The sequence below is a fragment of the Cavia porcellus genome, unplaced genomic scaffold (genome assembly GCF_034190915.1).
Source record: "Cavia porcellus strain 051 isolate PalLab524CR breed Dunkin Hartley unplaced genomic scaffold, mCavPor4.1 scaffold_2, whole genome shotgun sequence".
Lineage (NCBI taxonomy): Eukaryota > Metazoa > Chordata > Mammalia > Rodentia > Caviidae > Cavia > Cavia porcellus.
The window spans coordinates 49,898,040-49,919,540 of NW_026947485.1; the positions used below are offsets into that span (position 1 = coordinate 49,898,040).

General features: G+C 37.6%; 1 protein-coding gene across 6 annotated transcripts in view; it reads left to right on the forward strand.

Annotated features, from left to right (window-relative positions):
* Window positions 1–8,355, forward strand: part of Cttnbp2 (cortactin binding protein 2) — a 162,668-nt gene extending 154,313 nt beyond the window's left edge. For all 6 annotated transcript variants that reach the window (XM_063241657.1, XM_063241665.1, XM_063241660.1 and 3 more), the window contains 4 exons: window positions 1,161–1,224; window positions 2,321–2,453; window positions 3,660–3,761; window positions 7,368–8,355. In XM_063241657.1, coding sequence (XP_063097727.1) covers window positions 1,161–1,224; window positions 2,321–2,453; window positions 3,660–3,761; window positions 7,368–7,610 — 542 coding nt within the window. In that variant the 3' untranslated portion in view covers window positions 7,611–8,355. The remainder of the gene's footprint in view (window positions 1–1,160; window positions 1,225–2,320; window positions 2,454–3,659; window positions 3,762–7,367) is intronic.
* The last annotated feature ends 13,146 nt before the right edge of the window (window positions 8,356–21,501 follow it).

Below are 21,501 nucleotides of genomic sequence, written 5' to 3' on the forward strand. Positions count from 1 at the left end.
CTCTAAAAACTAATTTTACGCAGAACATGATTTATGGACTGGTAGTTTATCTTTTTTTTATTTTCTATAATAATTATTTCCAATAATTGCACTGGATATAGGATTATTAAAACAATGTTTGAACTGATTTTGATTTTTTGACCCCATTGTTTTTAAAAAGTGACCCACACAGACTTGGGTGAAGCTCCTCGGTAGAACATTTTCCCACCAGTGTGTGAGGCCTGCGTTCCACCCTCAGCAGGACGCAAACAAAACAAAAATGCCACCATCACAAGAACCCCTTGGCATATAGAATACAATTTGAGCTCCCAAATGTGGTAGACATAACCCATTTCTTTTCTGACCTAAAACAGAAGGTATGAGCTTCCATAGTCCACAGCCCAAGGCCAGCATTTAATAAAGCAGTTAGGGAAAATCCTCATCACTGCTTTCAGACAACAGCAAAAATGAATAAAAAATTAGTACAGGGATTGTGTTCAGTGAGGGTATATTCAACTTTTTGGAATAATTCTTTATATGAAATTATTGCTGGCACAAATTTTTTTTCTAATTTTAGAAGTCTAAATGTATTATTGTGTCTATAAAGTTGAGTATTTTAGAAACATATTTTATTACAATTTAAAATGGTTAACAGCAAGAAATGCCTTACATTATGATCAGTATACACAAACCTATTATTACTTGAATATGTGTAACTGATACCAGTTAATATACTTTTTTCAAACAGTGTTAGGCTATTTTTTTTCTTAAATGGATCACCATTTGCAGCTTGAAAAACATTGATAGGATTTCCATGGCCCTTTGTATCCTGTTTATTTTTTGAGTAACACATAGCTATTAGAGTTTAAACTTCCACACAAACTGTAACAGACCCACAGCTCAAAAAACTACATTTGATTACAGCATCAGTAATGTCAGCAGGCAAACAAAGGCAGATAAAGGGAGATTACCATCTTTAAAGATAGGACCCTTAATGTGTCTGCAAGCTATGGCAATGGCCACTGTCTTGGGGAGAGTCCCCTTAGGAGGTGGATGCTAATCCAAGAACTGTATCATTGTATTCTACAACTGCATCATTATAATCTATTTCATTCAAACACCAAGTTCTAGACATGCAGGGATAATGATACGTTCTATTGAAAATTATAATTTTTTAACAGGTATAAAAAATGTGACTATATCACAGCTGAATTGTAACAGGAACGCTTCTTTGTCAAAGCAAAAGTAAGTTCCCCTTTCTGATTTTACTCAAATATAAATCAAGTGACTCTCATTAAATGTTCCACATTCTTAGCTTATATAATTATTATGCTGTTAAACTAATAGATTTCATTCACATGCTGGCATTAAACTAAAATCTAATGAATGAATGAAATCTTCAAGTAAAATAGCTAAAACTTCCTTAATCTTTGTTAATATAAAGACTTCATTTAGTTTGTTGAATAAGTGTAGAAGCATTATAGTCTTCATTTTTTTATCAAGCTTGATCATTACTATATCTGACAGTACATTGTAAACATTTCTGTTATTTCCCTGTAACAAGCTGAAAAAGTAAATAAGATCCAAATAGATATTGTGAAAGAGAAAGAAACTACTTTTAGAAACTCTTAGATGAGTTTTCTAACATTAGATTTACAGAAACAGCATGATTTCTATATTCATAGTGATAGTTTCAGTTGTTTCTAGAGAATTGTTATTTCAGTGTACAAATTGAGCTATCAAGGATCATTTGGTTAATCAGAGAAGACACATGTCTGGGTATTATGCAAGTGGGTCCTATGAATCGTGCGCCCTGGTCCCTTTGTGAGTAACATCTAGGATCCTGATCCCTAGTTTGCAGCATTAGAGGAGGGAAAGATAGAGAGACAGGAGGGCAGTAAAGGAAACTGCATTTCATGCTATTTCTGCCAGGCACACTACGAGGTCCATTATGCATCCCTGCCTCATGCTCTGAGGTAGGTGTAAGGAATCTGTACAGTGGAGGAAACCCAGGGATGAGATTGTAAGGAAAAAAAGCCTGAACCTGGCTTGGAGAGATGGAAGAAAAGGAGAGATAAAAATTGAATTTTCATCTATCTAAGTACATTTCGTTGTGAAGTAAAATTATAACCTATTAAGAATTTTGAGGAAGAGTTGGTAAGACCTATGATTACTTTAGTACTTTAATCTCTCAAGTTTTGGGGTTGTTGTAGTAAAAGTATTGAAATTCTTTCCCCATTCTACATCAGATCCCCCCAGAAAGATACAGTCTCTGTATTTCCATATTGGGAAATGAGTTGGTGCTTTTAATTTGAAAAGCTCTCTTCTGAACTTGTGCTAGGTCCTTAGAGAACGATCTCTCATTGACTTTGACTTTGGATCCAAGACTTTCTCTGGGTTCCGATGATGAAGCAGATCTTGTCAAGGAACTTCAGAGTATGTGCTCTAGCAAATCTGAATCTGACATAAGCAAGGTAAGCAGTGTGAATGTGTGAGGGCAGAGACTGGCTCTGCCCAGCAGCAGGGAGACTTACCTTGCTTGAAAACTTCTTTTTTCCAAACCATATATAAAAAGGGAGTTAGTAAAGCTGGCTTTTCCAACTATTTCCTAAAGACCTAGATAGGGTGTCAGTTGCATCCACACAAATGACACCAGCATCTTTGGACAACTTTTTATATAAGCCCAAATTTGAGTGTCCTCAGACTTTCTTGATGTTAACTGTGGCATGTAAGGCATCCATCAATAAGTGAGAATTGCAGTAGCTTCACAGTACATTCATTACAGTCAGAGTGATAGAAACTTCATTTTACAAGTAAAAAACGATTGCCCTGTATAATACATATCCTGATCTTTAACCACTCGGGAGTTTTCCCTGGGTATCACTGGGACAGGGCACTTGTTTATATACTATTTGGATCATCTGTCAAGCAGATGTCATTTCAATCAATCAATTCTTGTATTGAATAAATTTTATATAGTTTTTATATGTTCAATTGTAAAAATAAATGAAAATGTGCAAATTTTGGTAATGCTATATTTAATTAGAGTGGTGAAATTTGAGACCTAAGTATGGGAACCAGTGACCCAAAAATCTCAAGGAAAATAGAAATAGAGCTAAGTTCCAGCTGTTTTAGCATTCTGGTATCTGCAGAAAACTTAACCAAGCTTCCTTGATAACTGCCTTTTGCTTGGAGGGCTGCATACCTAAGACTTACAACCTGTGCACATTGCTCTGCAAGGGTTAGGTGTTGCACTTGAACAATCAAAATCTCTAGGAGAAAGTCCCAGTGACTATCTTATTTAACATTACTAGAAGTAAGAATTTCATTTGTAGAAATGAATTTAATTTCTGAGAAAATAAGATAATGAATTAAAAGTTTTCAAATTTTATATCCTCTACTTAGCAAATGACTTTTTCTTCCTACAGAGTTCTCCTTCTCTTCAACTGTTAGTCAACTCCTTTCCTTTAGAGAATAGTTCTCATGTACTTGCTGTCAGTTTCACATTAAAGCTTTGCGTATTTCCCATGAACAGTACAGGATTTGGGGGTGTGCTGTGTAGTGCTCCTGAGGGTCAAGTTAGCGCTTCTCTAGGTTTTGTCCTGTGACAGTCAGCTGTGCTTTGGGTGTGTCCCCACTGTAACTGTGGAGATGTGACTTGTAAGTTTCATATTTTCCAGATTGCTGATTCCAGGGATGATTTAAGGATGTTTGATAATTCAGGAAACAACCCTGCATTTTCAGCAACTGTTAATAATGCAAGAATGCCAGTGTCACCAAAGGTAAGTGTTTTTTCTGTTCAAAATAGGACAAGGAGTGATTGTGGAAATGATTTCACAAATCTTCTTTCAGTGTGAATCATGAAGTTAATTTTAAACCACCCCTAAAAAAATCAGAGTTAGGATAAAGGTAAAAGTACTCATTAATTAAGGTAAAAAGATGATGTTGTTCAGGTGACAGTTTTAACATTGCTTTTTCCAATCTATTTGATACTCTAATTTTTTCCCAAAATTTTAGGTGTCTTTTAAAAATTTTCCTTTGCTTTTCATTTTTACATGCCAATTACAAGTAGTGTTAGCATCTTTCACTGTGGTTATTATATTTTTAAATGTATTGCCTTGCATTTGAGAAAGTTTTAAGAATTCTTGCACTTTGGAAAAGTTGAGGTCATTACAAGAAGTCTGAATAATAAAGATTGACCTATTTTCAAAAATTCATTTTAATCTTAATTTTCTAACCTGCCATGATACTCATTACATGCCTTTTAAAACAAGGGAGAACAGCAAATAAAAGACTTGAGATTCCAATCGATTTCACTCACTCTTGAAATCACTTCCTTGACTGTGGCACTGGCTTTTTATCAATTGGTTAATAAGTGACCAAGACAGTGTGGTATCCTTGGGTAGACAGAAATATAAAACAATTTTTTACCCATTTGTTAGTAAAGATGCACTTAATAATATGCGGTTTGCTGTCCAATGCCAATTGCCATTCACATCCTGCTCTCATCTACTACTCCTGTGGTGGCTTAGGAAGACTTGTGTGTGAGACAGTTGGGGCTCAGAAGACAGAATGCTAAAGTGAGCCTGCTGTAGCTCTGAGCTCCACCCGACTATTTTCACTGCTGTATCAGATTTCAGCGCTGGGCTGTTAGGTGTGAAATTGTGAGCTGTCCATGTTGAGGGAAGAAGGCGGAGGTGGAGATCCTCAGAGCTTGAGTCCCTCACTAAACTCATAACGTGATGACTGAGGAGGAGCAGGGCCGCAAGCTCACTGTCCTGCCTCCACTCCGCATTGGTAACCACAGAGCAGCACACAGAGTATTTAAGTGAGCATGACCTCTAAAAGTGACCTGGTGTCATTACTCAGCATTTTGGTTGGAAAGTACTTAGCTCGGTGGCTGTCTGTCATCTGTAAAGTCTCTGTTCATCATCTATATAAGATGACCTATTCTGAGTGTAGATTGAGCAGAGACCGGAGCCCATTGTTTGGCCCACTTGGCCCAGTCTATCAGATTCCTTGTAGAATGTATTTCGTGGCAGGGGATGAAAGGATCCTGTGAGAACAATGAGCCACTTCCTCCACAGCGCAGAGTCACTTTACTGCATGAAGAGACTGACTGCTGCTGTTGGAAACATTTTTGTGACCTTATCTCTATGACAAGATCGCGTTGAAATGCTGCAGTAAGATACTGTCCATAAAAACGGTACGGAAGTAGTATAAGCGCTGAGCAACTCAGACAACTTTGTTTTAAAGGAAGTTTGAAGACAGTGGTCCTTGTATCCCATCTGAACTAATGCAGGGCCCGTGGTCATTTATTAGGACAGTGGGTGTCACCTTTCTCTTCTGTTTCTTTGACCTCTAAAGACAGGAGCTCCTCCTTAGCAAGAGGATATTTTTCTCAGAATTTACCAGCAGAGGGCGCAGTCTCCTTCACTTGGCAGGCAGGTTCTACTATCCTGGGGATAACTAGCATTTCTTGGTCTTGGGCCCAGTTTCTTCTGTTATCAGGAAGTAATCCCCTTTAGAGGTAAGAGCACTGTGAGTTTGCTGAAATAATTTTCTCCTTTTTAACCAGCCGGCTGCTGTGTCTCCGGAAAGGGGCCTTGCAGCCACCATTATCCATCCCAAGTAGATTCTCTTCGACGTGTGCTATGGTGTAACTCCTTTAACAACCTTCTAATTAGAAGCAACAACTACATTCACTTGATAGAAGTACTAACAAAATGTTTTCTTCTGTAAATGCAAACTAACTTACTTTAGCAGAAGTTCTCATCCTTGGCAGCATAATCAAGTCCACTTGAAGTTTGGGTTTTGATCCCCAGTGCCTGACCTCAGCCAGCTTTGGGTTCCAAGGCGCTACCTAGAGACTTGAAAGCTGTTTCTCATGTTCATCCAGGGATGACACCCTCAGAGCAGTTCCTCCTTATCACCTGTCACAATCCCATCTCCCTTCATGTTTCCCTTTTCTTCTTGTCCAACATTTGTCCAAAACTTCTTGTCCAAAACTTTAAAGTTTTCTGTATTAAAGAAAAGTGTGATCCACCTTTAACTCGCCTGCTTTGAGGAAGATGCTTCACTGTCAAGGTGTGGAGAAAATCATTCTTTCCTGCAGCACAGTGTCTGTCTGGCTCTTGTTCTGTTCTTATCTCCCAACTGTGATCCTCTGTGGCCCACACTAAGTCCAAGAGAATGCCCTGTGTTCTCCTCCAACCTGTTTATATACAGTGTGGACATGCCAACCACAATAACTCGTGGGCATTTTTCTTGCTCGCATGATGAAGGCCAAAGAACAGACCAGGAGAGAGTATACAGTGTCTCCTTTCCTCCTCCTGAGCCTTGACAGTAGCCCCATGATTGCCTGGGGAAGTATAACAATAATAGCAAAATTATATTTTTGATTCTTTAAGCCCGCTCACCACTGTCATTTTATATCATGCTATGTCTTCTGAACACTGTGTGTATGTTGGATTTGCTGGTGTTTTAGACCAAACTAAAAAATGCTACTTGAATTCAGTTCCATTGCACTAAAAGTCACATCCTCTGTTTTCCCTGTTGAAGTCTAGTTTTAAAACTTTTAATGAGTATGTTGTTACTGTCAAAGAGAGAGAATAACCAGTGTTTACTGTTTCAGAACAGTTAGCTGAGGAGGCTTCTTATCCTGTTTGCAGAACCTCATACAATAGGGGGAAACACTGCAAGGAAAGTTAAGTATCCTGAGGTCTAGCTCCAGCTTCCTCACGCTGATGCTGAGCAAATATCTTACCTGTCTAGCTCTGGTTCTGCACAGGGAAAATGGCAGACTCTGACCAAGCGATCAGAAGAGCTGTGAAACCCTAGAAGAGCCTGCACCTAACCACACACAAAAATGCTGAGCCACCTAATCACAGAATTGCTGAGCAGAAGCCTAGTTCACTAGACTGTAAACTCCATAAAGGCAGACATTTCTCTTTCTAGCTGGTTGGCAGACAGCAAGAGGCTGTGGGTACGCATCTGTCGTAAGCACTCAAAGTATTTGTTGAAAAGTGGAAAAGTGAGTTACCCGAGGTGACATAATTTGTAGAGCTGCCCACAAGTAGTGGTCAGATTGGTGTAATTCGGTGATTTCCTCCAGCCTGGCATTGTGTGAAGTTCTGCTAATGTTAGCAGTTGACTCACTGCTTGCTGTGTTTGGGAGTTTAGAGTAACAGCAAAGGCCTAATGAAGGTCCAAGCAGTAAGTTACTGGCGTTTATGATTCAGCTTCTGTTACCTTGTAATTTTTCATGAGAACTGGTGGTTAGGGAGAAACTCCTACATGTTTGCTCAGAAACAGAGATGGAAAGTGAGCACAGGTGAAAGAGAAGCTGGTGGCAAAGGTAAACTTGTTCCATTCCTCTCCTCTCGCAGGAGGCCCATCCTCCCAGCAGCCATCAAACTACCGAATGCAGCGACAGTAAATCAAAGACTGAGTCGGGTGTCTCACGAGTTAAATCTTTTCTTCCTGTTCCTCGAAGTAAAGCCGCCCCGTGTTCTCAGAACACCAAAAGAAGCAGCAGCAGCAGTAATACAAGGCAACTTGAAATCAACAACTCCAAAGAAGAGAATTGGAACCTACACAAACACGAACAAGTAGAAAAACCTAACAAATAGGCCTGCCTACAATATTCTCACTTCTGTACATTTCACACAGAAACAAAGGACAACAATGATTGTAAATACCTTCTAATGTTTTCATTGTAATATAAAGTATGAGTGCGGGACCACTATTCAATTTTTTGTAAAGAGTGTATTTAGGACTGAACTTCAATACCAAGAAGTTATGCCAACTTTTCAAGTAGTTTTGTAATAGAAACCTTGTAATCAAAATGTTCAGGGGTATTAGAATGTCTGTGTACTATATATTGCAATCTATACATATGTATATATGTACATATATTTAAAGAATTCCACAAGTCCTGTTATATACATGTTACAGAATGTGTACAACATTGACTTAGACAACATGTGCCATTTTAAATGGAGATCATTTTATGTTCACTTGAGGAATGACTAAAATGGGGCAATAACAAATCATTCTAAACATTTATTTTCCATTAAAAGCCATATAAAGTATTTTGCCTGTTAAATCCTAGTTTTACATTTGAATCTTCTAGTGGTTATATTGCCTTTTAGTTGCATCATGTATATATTATAGGTTTGCATTATGACTCCTGTAAAATATGAAATTATAATGCAATAAAAGTGTTATCTTTCTTACAAAAGTTTTGTACCTAAGTGGATATAAAAGATACTTGTATAAAGCCTTCAATAAATTAATTCCAAGTTATCTCCCTGTGCAATATTATTTCTAGTAGTACAATTAATAAAATAGTTTCTAAAAGTCTTAATGATGAAATTACTCGACTCAGTTAAGATGCTTTGATACAAATAAAATACTGAATTAGTGAAATAATTTTGCTCTCTTCTACAGCTTTTAAAAGTTCATCTGTGCAGTAGATGAATGTGTTTAATTTAGGTATGCAGATGGGGCTGCCATTTCACTAGCTATTCACAAAGAGACACGCTCACTAGGAAGTGTTGTCTAGCTAGTTGAAATAAAAATAAAACACTGTAACTAAAGCTCTAGCAGTAAAACACCTTTTTTTCATAAATATCTAAAAGAGTATAACTTAAGAAGTATTTATATATCTAAGGGTATTGAAAGCCCTTTGGGGCCTAAAATAGTTGTTTACATTAATGAACCCACAACTACATTGATAAACTTCACAGAAAGATCTGCAAATATCCAAGAAACAATGGATAGTGACGATGTCACATGGGAGAAGCAGAGGAAGGCCTTTCCACCTGTGAGGAATTAGATTTCAGAATCTGCCAGTATTCTTCCTGGCTTCCTCTTTTCAAGACAAGTCCTGGGGAGCTCAGCTACAACCCCATGCACAGGGGAGGGGGGTGTAGGAGGCTAGGAGGACTAGAGAAAGGGGCCGAGGGGCTGGGAAATGGGTTGAGCCATGAACACACTCCTCTGATCAGGGCTCAAGTTCTGAGCAACCTGGTATTTGATATTCTCAACTGTTTTCACACAAAGCTACTGATGGGAATAAAACTTCCCTGAAAATCACAGATCGAGACTCAGGTGGCTTTGGCATATTTTTTATCTATTTTTCTCCTGCTTATGTACAACTACTTAAATTTTATCTCCTTTGGATTGTTACAAGGCATTGTATTTCATATCAGCAGCTGTTCTGAACATAAAGATCCATTAACATACTCAGGAACCAAAGGTGAGAAAACCAAGCTTGGAAAAAATTGAAGACAACCTGTAGTAACAGATCCATGCAGCTTTGATTTGTTGTAAAATGCAATGTGTACGGTCCTTTACTATTGAATGGCAGACTGCAAGATACCTAAAGGCATTTAGATCAAGGACCTGCAAAATTCAGGTAGACATACTAATGGTCATATCAATTTAGTGAGTCATAACTGGCATTTTAAAAATGGAACAGTATAAAATAGAAAATGCCAAGAATCAATCTCTAAAAACTAAGAAGCTTCTGCTTCAGTTATGTGGCTATCTGCATGTATGTCCATGTGATTTAGAGTGTACCTGTGAGGGTCATGCTCAAAAGTCTCTGAATGTCAGTACCATATACCAGGGTCTAGTGTGGATGGAACTGTATGGGGGCACAACAGTCGTTGTGGTGAACTGCATTGGGAAACATCAAGCACTGCAATTACCAGCAGCTGTGTGGTATAAAACATGTTACTTAGCCCACAGTTAGTTTTATGGGGTATTAAATAAGGATCAAGACAACCCTACAAGTTGTCCATATACATTAACCGTAATATCGGGGCCTTAATTTATGTCTTACTGCCAGGCAGCTCTGATTTAATTTTATTAGTAAAAATGGATAAAAGTGATTAGATCCATTTGTGCCACCAGTGGTACAAGCCACCCAATGGTTCAGTCATGTATCTACCACCAGTGGTGTAAGCTGGAAGGAACATAAAATGAAACAGTTAAGCTTTTCTAGACCTTATTCAGTGGAAATCTGGATCAATATCTCAGAACTTCCAATGGCATTTCATATGAAGTGAGTATTAATAGACCTGAAGATAGAAATATAATAAAACTTCTTCAGTCCCCCACTTTCAAAATGAACAGATCATCCAGATAGAAAATAAGAAAATGCCAGAATTAACTTTTGACCAAATAGACCTAACGGATAGATGGATAGATATGCTCAACAGTAGCAGAATAAAGATTCTTCACAAGGTCTTAGGGAACATTCTCCAGGTTAGATCATTATTAGGCCACAAAACAACTTGTAAAGGTAACAAAATTAAAATTGTATCAAATACTCTTCCAATCACAGTGTTAGGAAGCTAGAAATCAGTAACGAGACATTTCAGAAAATTCACAAATACATTAAAATTGAACATGCTCCTGAAAACTAATAATGGGTCAGTGAAATCATAAAATACCTCGAGACAATGTAAATGGAAGCAACATACCAAAACAAAGGATACAGCAAAACAGCCCTAATGCAAGTTTATGGCAATAAACATCTACATTGAAAAAAACAACCTAACATTATAATTCGAGGGATTAGAAAAACAAGAGCCACCCAAAGTTACCAGAAGAAAATGCAACTAGAGCAGAACTTTTTAAAAACCTTTGTGACATTCCAATCTCTTTTCAAATTGTAATCACTCAGAAGTTTCTCAGTTACACTATGAATGTCACACTGTAAACTGAGTTGTGAATTGAATTTTTAAAGATTTCTAATGAAGTAACAAAACAGCAATTACCATTTTCATTTCATAGTTTACAGGTGAGCTTCTCAAAAGTAAATTAATAAATTTTGTAACTTTCTTATGTAAGCAAGAAAACGCTGATTACTGGTAAAAAATCTTCACAATCAATTTTTCACAAATATATTATTTGCCTACAGTTAATCTTTACTGAAAATTAAATTCAGTTGACTACCCTAGTGGTAGATTTACGTATCTGTTGTTAACAACTATGACTCATTGAAGAAAAGTTACTTTTTGAAGTTATGGGATGCTTTTGAATTTTAGTCTGTTTCTCTGCAAGGTCATTTTCCCTTAACATATAGTTCAAAGGACTAAATTATTGAACAGATATCCTCTGTTAATCTGCTTTTGACTATGAGTTTAGTTAGAGACCAAGATGCCTGATGAGGACTAAGGGAACTAGGGAAAGTTAGGTACTGAGAAGGAATCTGCATTTACCGTATCTAGACTGTCTTTAATAGGAAGATAACACTATCCAAAGTCATGGTCTCAGACTGGCCACAAAACTCACTAAGATGACACTTAACATCTTCAGGTTGTATAGAACTCATGCAGAAAGTAGAGGATTATTCTGCTTCCCAGGAGGACAAACACAATGGACACAGTCAAATGCTGACAGCTATTCCTATCCTTCCTAATGCTTTCACAAGGGTATCAGCTAAGCATGTTACAAACATTATTTGTGCTGTATTTAAGGGAACAAACATATTTCTCCTGCAAATGACTCAAGTTAACGGCAGCATAGTACTCCATTGTGTGTAAATATCACAAATTTCTCTTTCTCCATCTGTCAAGGGACATACTGGCTACTGCCACGGTGTAGCTAGACCATAATGTTAAATAAATCAGACACACAAGCTTAAGTATTCCATGGTTTCTGTTATATGAGAAACCCAAGGAAAGAATAAAGAGAAAAATAAAAAATAATAGAAAATAGGGAGCCAGGTCTATTTTAAAGGGGCACAAGAGATGGAGAGAGGGGGAAGAGAAGGAAAGAATGAGAGATTTAAACAGAATTAAGGTGAGTTATGCATATATACCAACTCCACACAAAGTGTAATCAATATGTACTACGCACAAGTACTAATAGGAATAATGTTCACATCTACTCAAAGTGCTTCAAATGTTATTCACTCATTATTAAACTAATATGGTGCTGGGGCAGAGAATAAAACAGTAAAACAAGCCAAACTCCTCCCATCTTGGAGTAAAACATGAGTAATTGAAGAAACCGCAAGGTAATTCTCCACTGTGTGTGTCCTAAGGCAGAGTGGATGGGGAGAACCAGGTAAAAACCTGGAGGGTGAATTACTTTAGGGCAGAAAGCATCTCCAAGGACCCGGCATCCACTGTGGCAGCTGCAGGGTGAGAAGGCACAATGGACAGAGGAACTGCGGGAAACAACTGGCTTCTGTTCTTAAACCAGACAGATGGACTCTATTAAAAGTTTTGAAGTTCCTACACAGCAACGGGACCCACCAACAGAGGGAAGAGGCAACTTAAGGAAGAAAATCTTTGCAAAATGTAAATCTGATAATATCCAAAATATACTAGAACCTCAATTTAGCTGCCAGAAAACAGCCTGTTTAAAAACAGGAAATGAACTCGAATCTGTGTTGCTTATGAGAAGACGTAGACATACGGAAAAAATGCCTGACCTCATTATGCTCAGGAAAATACAACTTAAAAACTACAGGATAACAAGTTATAATTTTTAGAACTGTTATTATCAAAATGACAAAAAAATTAGTGTTGGCGAGAATATGAAGAATGAAGAACTCTTGTACGCTGTAGGAGAGGAGGTAAATTGGAGCCACCATTATGGAGAACAGTGTAAGGTCCCACTGACATGTTTTTAGGAAGTCAAAACAGATCAAGATAATTTGATGTCTGGGTCTCTATGCCAAAATATCTAAACAATCAGCATTTTATCATTGTGCTGAAAAATCCTTCAAAGGGTATTTAAAATCAAGTATAAGATTTCCACTACATTTTATTTTTTAATTGAAAGAAGCCCGTGTTCGTTTGGTCAAACCAGTTTGTTACTCATCTGACAACTTACTCTGAATTTTCAAACTTGACCTTGTGGGTAATGAAACTACAACACATGGAATGGTGTAATTCGAGAAAGGAGAATTTCCTGCCTCACTATCCCTCTCTTCCTCATTTCTGAATCATCTTATTAATTGATATATTGTGGTATTTTTGTGAAATACTAAATAGAGCACAGCAACTGAAATAATAAACTCCCTGTTCTGCCCTTGAGCAATCTATGTCATGAACCAGGTGATACAACCCTCCTGGGATGAATTTGTTTTTTTGTTGTAGGTGGTGGTGGTGTGTGTTTTTTTTTAATCTGAAATTAAGATAATCTACTTGTAACTCTAGAATTCTTTGCATCTATCATTAATCAGATATCTCAAAATAGTACAGATGTATCTTTTATTACTCAAATGCTGAAGGAATTGAATCAGAAGTATTACATTTATATAGAAGAATCCAATATGATCCAGGAAACAGGACTCTTAACATCAGCTGATGTGCCAGGTGCATGCTGGGAGGGGAACTGTGAAAGAATGTGCTGGAAAAGAAGGAGGAACAGCAGGCCAGGGGAAAATGAGTGAAAAACCAGAAAATAAATAAGAGAAAAGCATGGTAGGATAAAGATTAGAGTTTTGAAGATATTTCAAAGAGTTTTGAAAGATATTTCAAAGAGTTTGAAGATATTTCATCAATTTAGATTAGCTAAGTGCAGGAACACTAAGGGGAAAAAGTACCAAAGATCTAATATCCAGCCAACAGGAAGTAAACTATCACAACTACTTCAAGGCTAAGTTCATTAATGCCTTACTCATTTCTTTGTACCTCCAATACTTAGTACTACAATGTACAAGTACTACAATAGATGTTTGACAAGAACTATAAAAATGATGACAAAATAATGGCAATGCCTTAATCTATCAGGAACTTGAGTTCAAGTTCCTGTCAAGTGTAGTTGACAAAGCTTTTCTCCTTCACCAGCACTTTTATAGGTTGCATCTTTCTTGTGAGCTTTCAGAACTCCTGGAGTCCTCACCTGGCATAGGTAGATAATACAATCAAAACTAAAAGAGTGAACTGACAAATGGTGGCCTTTCTCTTTGGCCACCTGCCAGCATCCTTGTGGCTGTTTCTTTCTTGAACCATATTTCCTGTTTTTCCAGTCTTTGGTTCTCCACAAAAGAGTTCTATCACTCCCTTTCTGCTTGCTCACTTCAGGACAATCTGACAAGAAAACTTGGAGCTCCCTTCTTGTGAACTGATGACAAATTCAGCAGCCCCCTAAGCCCTAGTACATACATGACAACCAGAATGCTCAGTCCAGCCCCATGCTTATAAAACCACTGTAACACTCCAAGACAGCTGGCTTTCCCTGTTCTTTCCATCCATTTTTAGATTTATTTAGAAGCCTTACTTGCTTTACCCTGAAGGTTTTCATACTGTCTTGGAGTGTGTATTGTTAGCTTTCTTGTCTCTGATATGTAATACCTGATATTGACAAGTTAAAACAAGAGAGGTTTGATTTGGTTCACAGTTTGCAGGATTCAGTCCATGGTTGGATGCCTCTAACGCAGGAGCATGATGCTAGAAGAGTGTGGCAGAGCAAAGCAGTTTATTATGTCATCGTAGCCAGAAAGCAGAGCAGGGGACAGTACCCAGAGGAATGGGCAAAGGACCAGATATAGACTCCAAGGTCATGCCTCCATGACACACTTAGAAAAGTTTGCTCCAGTAACCACCTGAGTGGATCCCAAAGTCAATCAAGTTGACTTTTCAACCTAACATCAAGGAGGGTATATGTGATCGTCAGTGTTGATATCTACACTAAATTTGGATGAAAAATTTCAACTGTTTCCATGGGATAATAATACTGACATTATCATCCTTTCTGACTTTTGAGGTACTAAATATTACTTTAGTATTGCAAGATTATTAATACTAAATATTACTTAAGTATAGCAGGATTACTGCTTAATCCTGCAAATACTTACACATTAAGTATCTCTGCCTTTAAGCCTAATATATATTTTCCCAATATACTGAAGCATGTACCAATTAATCCTTTAAACAATGTACCAATTAATCCTTTAAACAATGTTTATGTCTGAAAGGTCAAGACAGTCTTGGAAGTCTTGTGGTTTATATTTCTTTATTTATTTCAGAATAAGCCTACACCCTATTTAAGGTCACAACTACCAACTTCCCTGTTATTAGAGCATTTTCCCTGCCAAGGTGAATTATTATTTTGCCGTTTGTATGCTTTATTTTACATACTTTATCACCACTTCATGTCTTCTCAAAATTAATGCTGAGATTCGTGGAATTACACAGTGCTTTGAGTGAAGACCTGAGATTAGTTATCTAGATGCCTAATTTCAAATCAAGCCACAGTTCCCATTTGAGAACATCCAACTTGAGTATTATAGCGTATAACCAGATACAACAGTCTTTCTAAAGAGACATCCGCACACTTGCACTTTGGTGGACATCACTTAAGTAGAATTCCACGTGAATGATATTTTCTTTGAATTGGAATCTGTGTCTTCACAGAGTAACTGACATTCATGTTCAAACTGGGAAAGAGCATGCCCTAAATTAAAAAAGTGTTGCTTCAAAACCCAGATGAGTGAGTCATCCACACAAAAACCAAAATATCTGTTAATGAAATCAGAGAGCAATACAAATTTTTGCAAGACTACTAGAATGGTCAGAAGTCTTGATTTGTAATGGTATCTGTCTCCACAATCTGGGGCACTCATATATTTACATTTTTGTTGAAAATCTGTAAAATAAATGAAAGGCTTTTTATAGTCAAGCAAAAATTATAGAAACACATACACTATTTCACAGCATTAATAACTGTTCCCAATATCTATTTTTCCTGTTTTTTCCTCTATTATTTCAGGAGATTACCCAGCTGCCTGTGTTAACTACTATTCATAGCACCAATCAAACACCTTCATAATTTTTCTTTTGGACCCCCACTTTTCCCAGCTTATATCTGTAGTTCATAAGTTAAGATGATAGATCTTTTATTCCTTTTTAAAAGGATATCCAAGAGCCAAGTATTCTATCTCACTTTTTTCTAATTGGTTCCCACTATGTCACAATTCATTGGTTTTCAAAGTAACATTATGTTAATATAAGCATAAAAAAGTGCTGGGAGCAATTTGATATCCAGCATGGCTTTTTGTAAAATGAAACTAAAAATGTTAAACTTCTGTGCATAGCCTAGATGGCTCAAAGATGAATTATAAGCTTGGTGTCACCTATTCAACAACACACAGTTTTAGAGATAAGGCAATACCTGTGTCCAGATAGAATTGCTTCTGCTATAGGATATAGTGCTGTCCTTTGAAAGTCATTGTGTTAACTGGATCAAAATAAGTCAGGTTTAGTCATACTTACTTAATACCAAAATATCCAGTCAATTCATCAGTGGATTAGAATTTTAAACTAACAGAGACTTCAGAAGACTTCTTATGGACATCTGTAATTTTACTGAGTTAGGAATCAAGACCTAGTGAGATTAAGTGATCTGCCAAGTAATGAAACTACTTAGTGACAACTTTAGACTAAAGGTACATTTTATGACTCATCATGTGGCACTTTTTAATCCTGATCCTTTTGTTTTTGCCTTTCCCAAATCCATTTTTTAAACACTTCTGATAATGTAACTTGATTTCCTTGCAAAACAATTCCTTTTCTTTTTAGTTAAGAGACCGGGTAGAGATGACTCTTTTCTGAGCTTCAAGAATTGGTGTGTGGCCCAGAGCAAACCAACCAGAGCCACAGGCACACAATACTAGAACTATGCTTCAGATTCAGTGAGAGGCATTTTCCCACTACCAGTGTGGTTAAGTACATGGAAACTCTGGGATGTTGGCACCACCTTTTTGCATCAAGGGGTAAGCCTGCCTTAGAATGGAATCAGCACAAAGAATAGCAAATAGGTAAAATGTGACTGAGCTTTAATGATGAGCTTTGAGCACTTTTTTCTTTGCTTAAGTCAGTTTGGTCAGCCTCGCATCTTGTGAGGGGCAATTCTGAGTAGTGAAATTTTCTATAAAAGTATGCCAACTTTGACTTAATATTGTAAAATGGAAACCCTGTCACAAACCCATTAAAGGCGATCTCTAATCATAATGTACATGAAGTGTTTTCCCTTCCCAGTGGTGTGTTTTGAAGGAATGAGAGAAAGCCTGGGGACGTGACAGTTTGTTCTGTCTAAATTTTGAAGTAAATGATGTATTTAGTGATAGGCACTAGACCAAATGAAGTGCAAAGAAGAGGCCCTAGCATCTGTTTCTTCACACTATGCATCCAAAATATGGGAAAATCCAAGCTAGAGAACCTATTATGAAAGCTTTTAAAAAGTCTTCCCACCCAGCACTTTTAAAAACCTTATACATGTGCAGAAAGTAGACTAAGAATTACTTAAGAGTGGGTAAAATAGAAAGATTAGGGGATGAGATAAAAAAGGGTATATACAAATTTTCTATTTTTAATTTGATAACAATATTCTAAGTTGATTGTGGTGATAGTTCCACAACTCTCAGTATATTAAAAACATTGACTTGCATACTTTAAATGGGAAAATTGGATGACGTCCTTCCTGTGTGTGAATTATATCTCAGTGAAGCTCTTAAAGAAAAAAATGACTAATACAAAGTATAAACTAGGAATCGTGCTTTTTCACAGGCCACACACAACTGTTTTCTTCCTGACACAGCAATGATACTGTAAAATACTCTATACAAAAACAGGAAGATAATGCAGATGTTGTACACATTTTGATTATGGGTATCATAGAAAAGCTTATCCTAACTTCCTTGGAAATGCCTCATCTGTAGATTTCATGTTAGCTAGCTATGCACAAGGTGTCCAGATAGTGATACAGGCTGAGTAATAGAAATTAAATCTGATTCATTCAGATTTTTCTTCTTGGGGCGAGAGATACGGCTGTTTTTGTTTGAGGTGCACAAGGGCTAAGCTGCGGAGCTCTGGTGCTAGGGCTGGCCTAGGACCATCAAAGATTTGGAGGAGGTGCCCTTAATCTCTAGCATATGACTGTGGTCATTGCAGTAGCGTACAACTCTGAGGAGAATGTTTGGAGGTTCAGCAAAAGTTAGAATAACAAACAGTGCATGAACTTTAGCATCTTGGTAAATTCCTTAGGCAAATTCCTTTCAACATGAAAACTGGACAACTATCTAAATTAATTATGTCTTCCCCAGAGAGGAAGATGATGGCAAGAGGACTTATGTTAGGAGAAATTACAGAGTTAAACTTGGAACAGGTAGCTGATGTGCCTCATTGACTTATGAATTGGTCATTTTGAGACATGTGACCTTTTTTTACCTCGTTCCATAGGTAAAAAGATAATTCTGAAGAGAACACATCATCCTAATGACATGAGTGGTATAGCACTCAAAACAACCTTGATGACTGAATATTGTTATATGAACTTCATATCCAACGTGTACTCTTGTCTTAGTTGTTTCCTTGCCAAGGCAGCATGAGAAGGGTTGGGCCATGTTCATTTACCTGGCAGTTACTTAAGGAAAAGAAATGGTTGTAGGCACAGTTTGGAAAATATTTTGAGGTCTGCTAAACCTTGCTCCCAGAGGATTACCGGACCAAAGGTACAAATGCTTGTTGATATAGAGATCTGATTGGTTGCTTTGGACAGATTTAGGCAGCAAGCGACTAGTAAGAGAAATGTAAGCTAAGAAATTTAAGAACCTTAACTCAACGCAGGGATAGCTCACTTCTCCACCCCCACAAGGGATAAAGTAAACTGAAAAATAAAAAGCTTAGACAAATGAAGAATAGACAACAGTCCTTCTATAGACTGGAAAATGTTATCAGATGGAAGCTCCTACCACATCCAGCCTTTCTGAGAATCCCTTTTCCTTAGCTGCCTAAAATGCTATTCTTTTATATCTTCCTTTCCTTTTTGACATGAGGGCTTTTTTTCACTTGTTGTTCAACCCTAACACACCACATATACTTTTTTTTCAAAGTGGCAACAACTCAACCTGCTCCCAAAGAAGAAAAAAAAATCTTTATAATCCTAAAGGTAAATATTGTGAATATAAAAGTATTACTAAAGTAAATCTAATGGATTCTGTTGACCTTGACAAAGTTTCATAAAAGTTGCTGTCTTTTCCTCTAAATGAACAGTTTCTTGGTAAACTAGTAGCAGTCAAAGATAGGTTGACCTCTTCATTCCCAAATTTGCCTCTACAAAGAGAACAAAAACTTCCAGAACGGTTGTAAAAAGCACCAATTATAATGCTTCTGAGCACTGGCTATGTGAATAAAGTCCATCATCAAAGTTTTTTTGAGGTGATTATTTTGTTAAACAAGGATTTCATGACTATATTCATTTACAGTTTTACATACAAGTCTACATGACATTGTGAAACCTAGAGTGAATCAGTCAAGTGTGAAGAGTTTTAAATGTGTTTTCATGACTGAGGTAGCATTAACAATGCAGGTAATAAAGCTCAGCACAGCCACTGATGGACTGTACTGAGCTGAACAACTTAGCAATAGCATTGAATAACCTTCTGATTGTACAATGGGCACATTTCCCAGAAAAAGGACCAAGTAATTTTTATAAGGCAGAGGCCATGACGATACAATGTTATACTTTTTGTATCTTCTAGTAGTTTTATTCTAAGTCACTGGAAAGATGGAAGAGAACTTCACAGATTTATTACTAATGGGTGAAAGTGCTATTCAAATAATTCACTGAAAACCAAAACGGGTCCAAGTAGAAAAACCGTAGCAGTTGGTTTGCTTGATTTGCAGCCTTTAAACCAAGACCTTGACTGTAATTTATACAAACTTTAGGCAAGACAACTAAGTACCTAATACTTTGCACAAACACTAGTGTGGTCCAAGCGCATGTACTTTCCTGCCCAGGATTATAACTCAGTAATTTTATTACAATCTGATAGAAATTCTTTTATTATACAAATGTGCAAAATTTGTGAATGTACCTAAAGAGGAACTATAGTGGTATCAGCTGTGTTTGGGAAATGGGAGAGGCTCCCATAAGCTTCCAGGGTATATGAACATCATAATTTATTCACCTGTGTTTTTAAGTCAAACATGAGAGAATAGACTCATGAGAATTTTGTGATTGAGCAATCCAAATTTGAAATGTTGCCATCCAAACCAGGGGAAGCCTCTAAGTAATGTAAGAGAAATTGGAAATTTAAAGAAAAATCTAAAACTTGTAAGTCTGCCACTGTATTCAAGGTCAAGAAAAGGCAGGTAGCCTGTTCCCACAATCAAGAGTGGTAAAACGTAGCCAGCCTTGGCACAACACCAGCTTGAACATGTACGTGTAACTCAGACAAAGTGCACCTGGTTATGCTAACCCATTCCAAGGTTTCAGGGAGCTTCCACCCAGTGATTGCTCAGCTCAGTCTAAGACGGTGACTGATTCTTCCTGCTCACCCTAGTCTTGAACTTCCTGCTATAGGATAGGAGGCCTTGAATTAACTCATTTGAGCCAAATCTGCCTAGAAACATTAAGACAGTAAGTAGCCAACTAGAGAAAGTCCTGGTATAAACCTTTTTAGTACTTCTTGCTAGCTTTTTTTATATTTCCTGTTAACAACATATATAAGTGTTTTTATTAACTCCCAAATGGGGCTGATGATTTGGAACTGACTGTCCCATCAGTCCACTGATGTCAATAAAGATGTCTGCCTCCCAAATTCCTCAGTGCTAAGCGACTTCCATATAGCTCAGTCCCACTTTTCTGCAACAGTGGGAAGATTAAAACAGAAGAAGGCGGCTTGGTGGTTGGTACTATATTAGACAAAGATGATAAACCCATCACAGACAGCCACTCTGTGAAGCCCAAGGCTCTCTTCATCCTCTCCTGCATCCTCTCCTCCATCACCCACTCAGATGCTATGTCCTTTTTCTGAAGGCCCAAGGACCTCTTTGACATTGCATCTCTGGCATTGCATCTTGTATCTTAATTAGAGAAGCAATTACAAAATGGAGGAAGCCTTGGAACCAGGGGTGTCATGAACTGTAAAGAGATCAGTCATAAAATCTGCTTTATTACTGCTCCATGCCTCTGAAGGAAAACCAGAGCCCTGCCTGTGAGTTCACCTCCCCCACCCCAGCCCTCCGGCTTCTGTTCGCTTCTGTTCTCAAGGAGACCTGATACAGCACAAAACATTTTAACTTCTTTCAGTTTGTTTTTACAAATCTTCCCCACTCAAGCCCCTCCCTCAATCCTGTTCTCTCCTTGTTATTCAGCCTACACCATAATACTTCCTACTTCAAAAACCAATATGGCCACAAGCTGAAACTTATCTTCCTGTCTTTTCATTCAAAGACAGCCATAGTTACGCCAATCTTTCCTCAGGGAAGTACAGTGCTCAGATTTCCTGCTGCGGTCAGGGTAACTGCTGATGACTTTTGGTCCACCCCTGACCTGCTTTGAGAGCAAGCTTCTTGCATGCTGCTCCCAGCCCAGAATGGAGGGGAGATTAACAAATCCTTTTTGATGAGAAATAGGACTTCTTGAGGAACAATAGGCCAGCTGTGCAAGTAAATCCACTAAACCCTTAAAGAAGAAGAGCTTTCCAACCCCCACCTATGCACACACAGTGGTTAGTATTACACACTGATTTCTACAAACTGAAAGTCC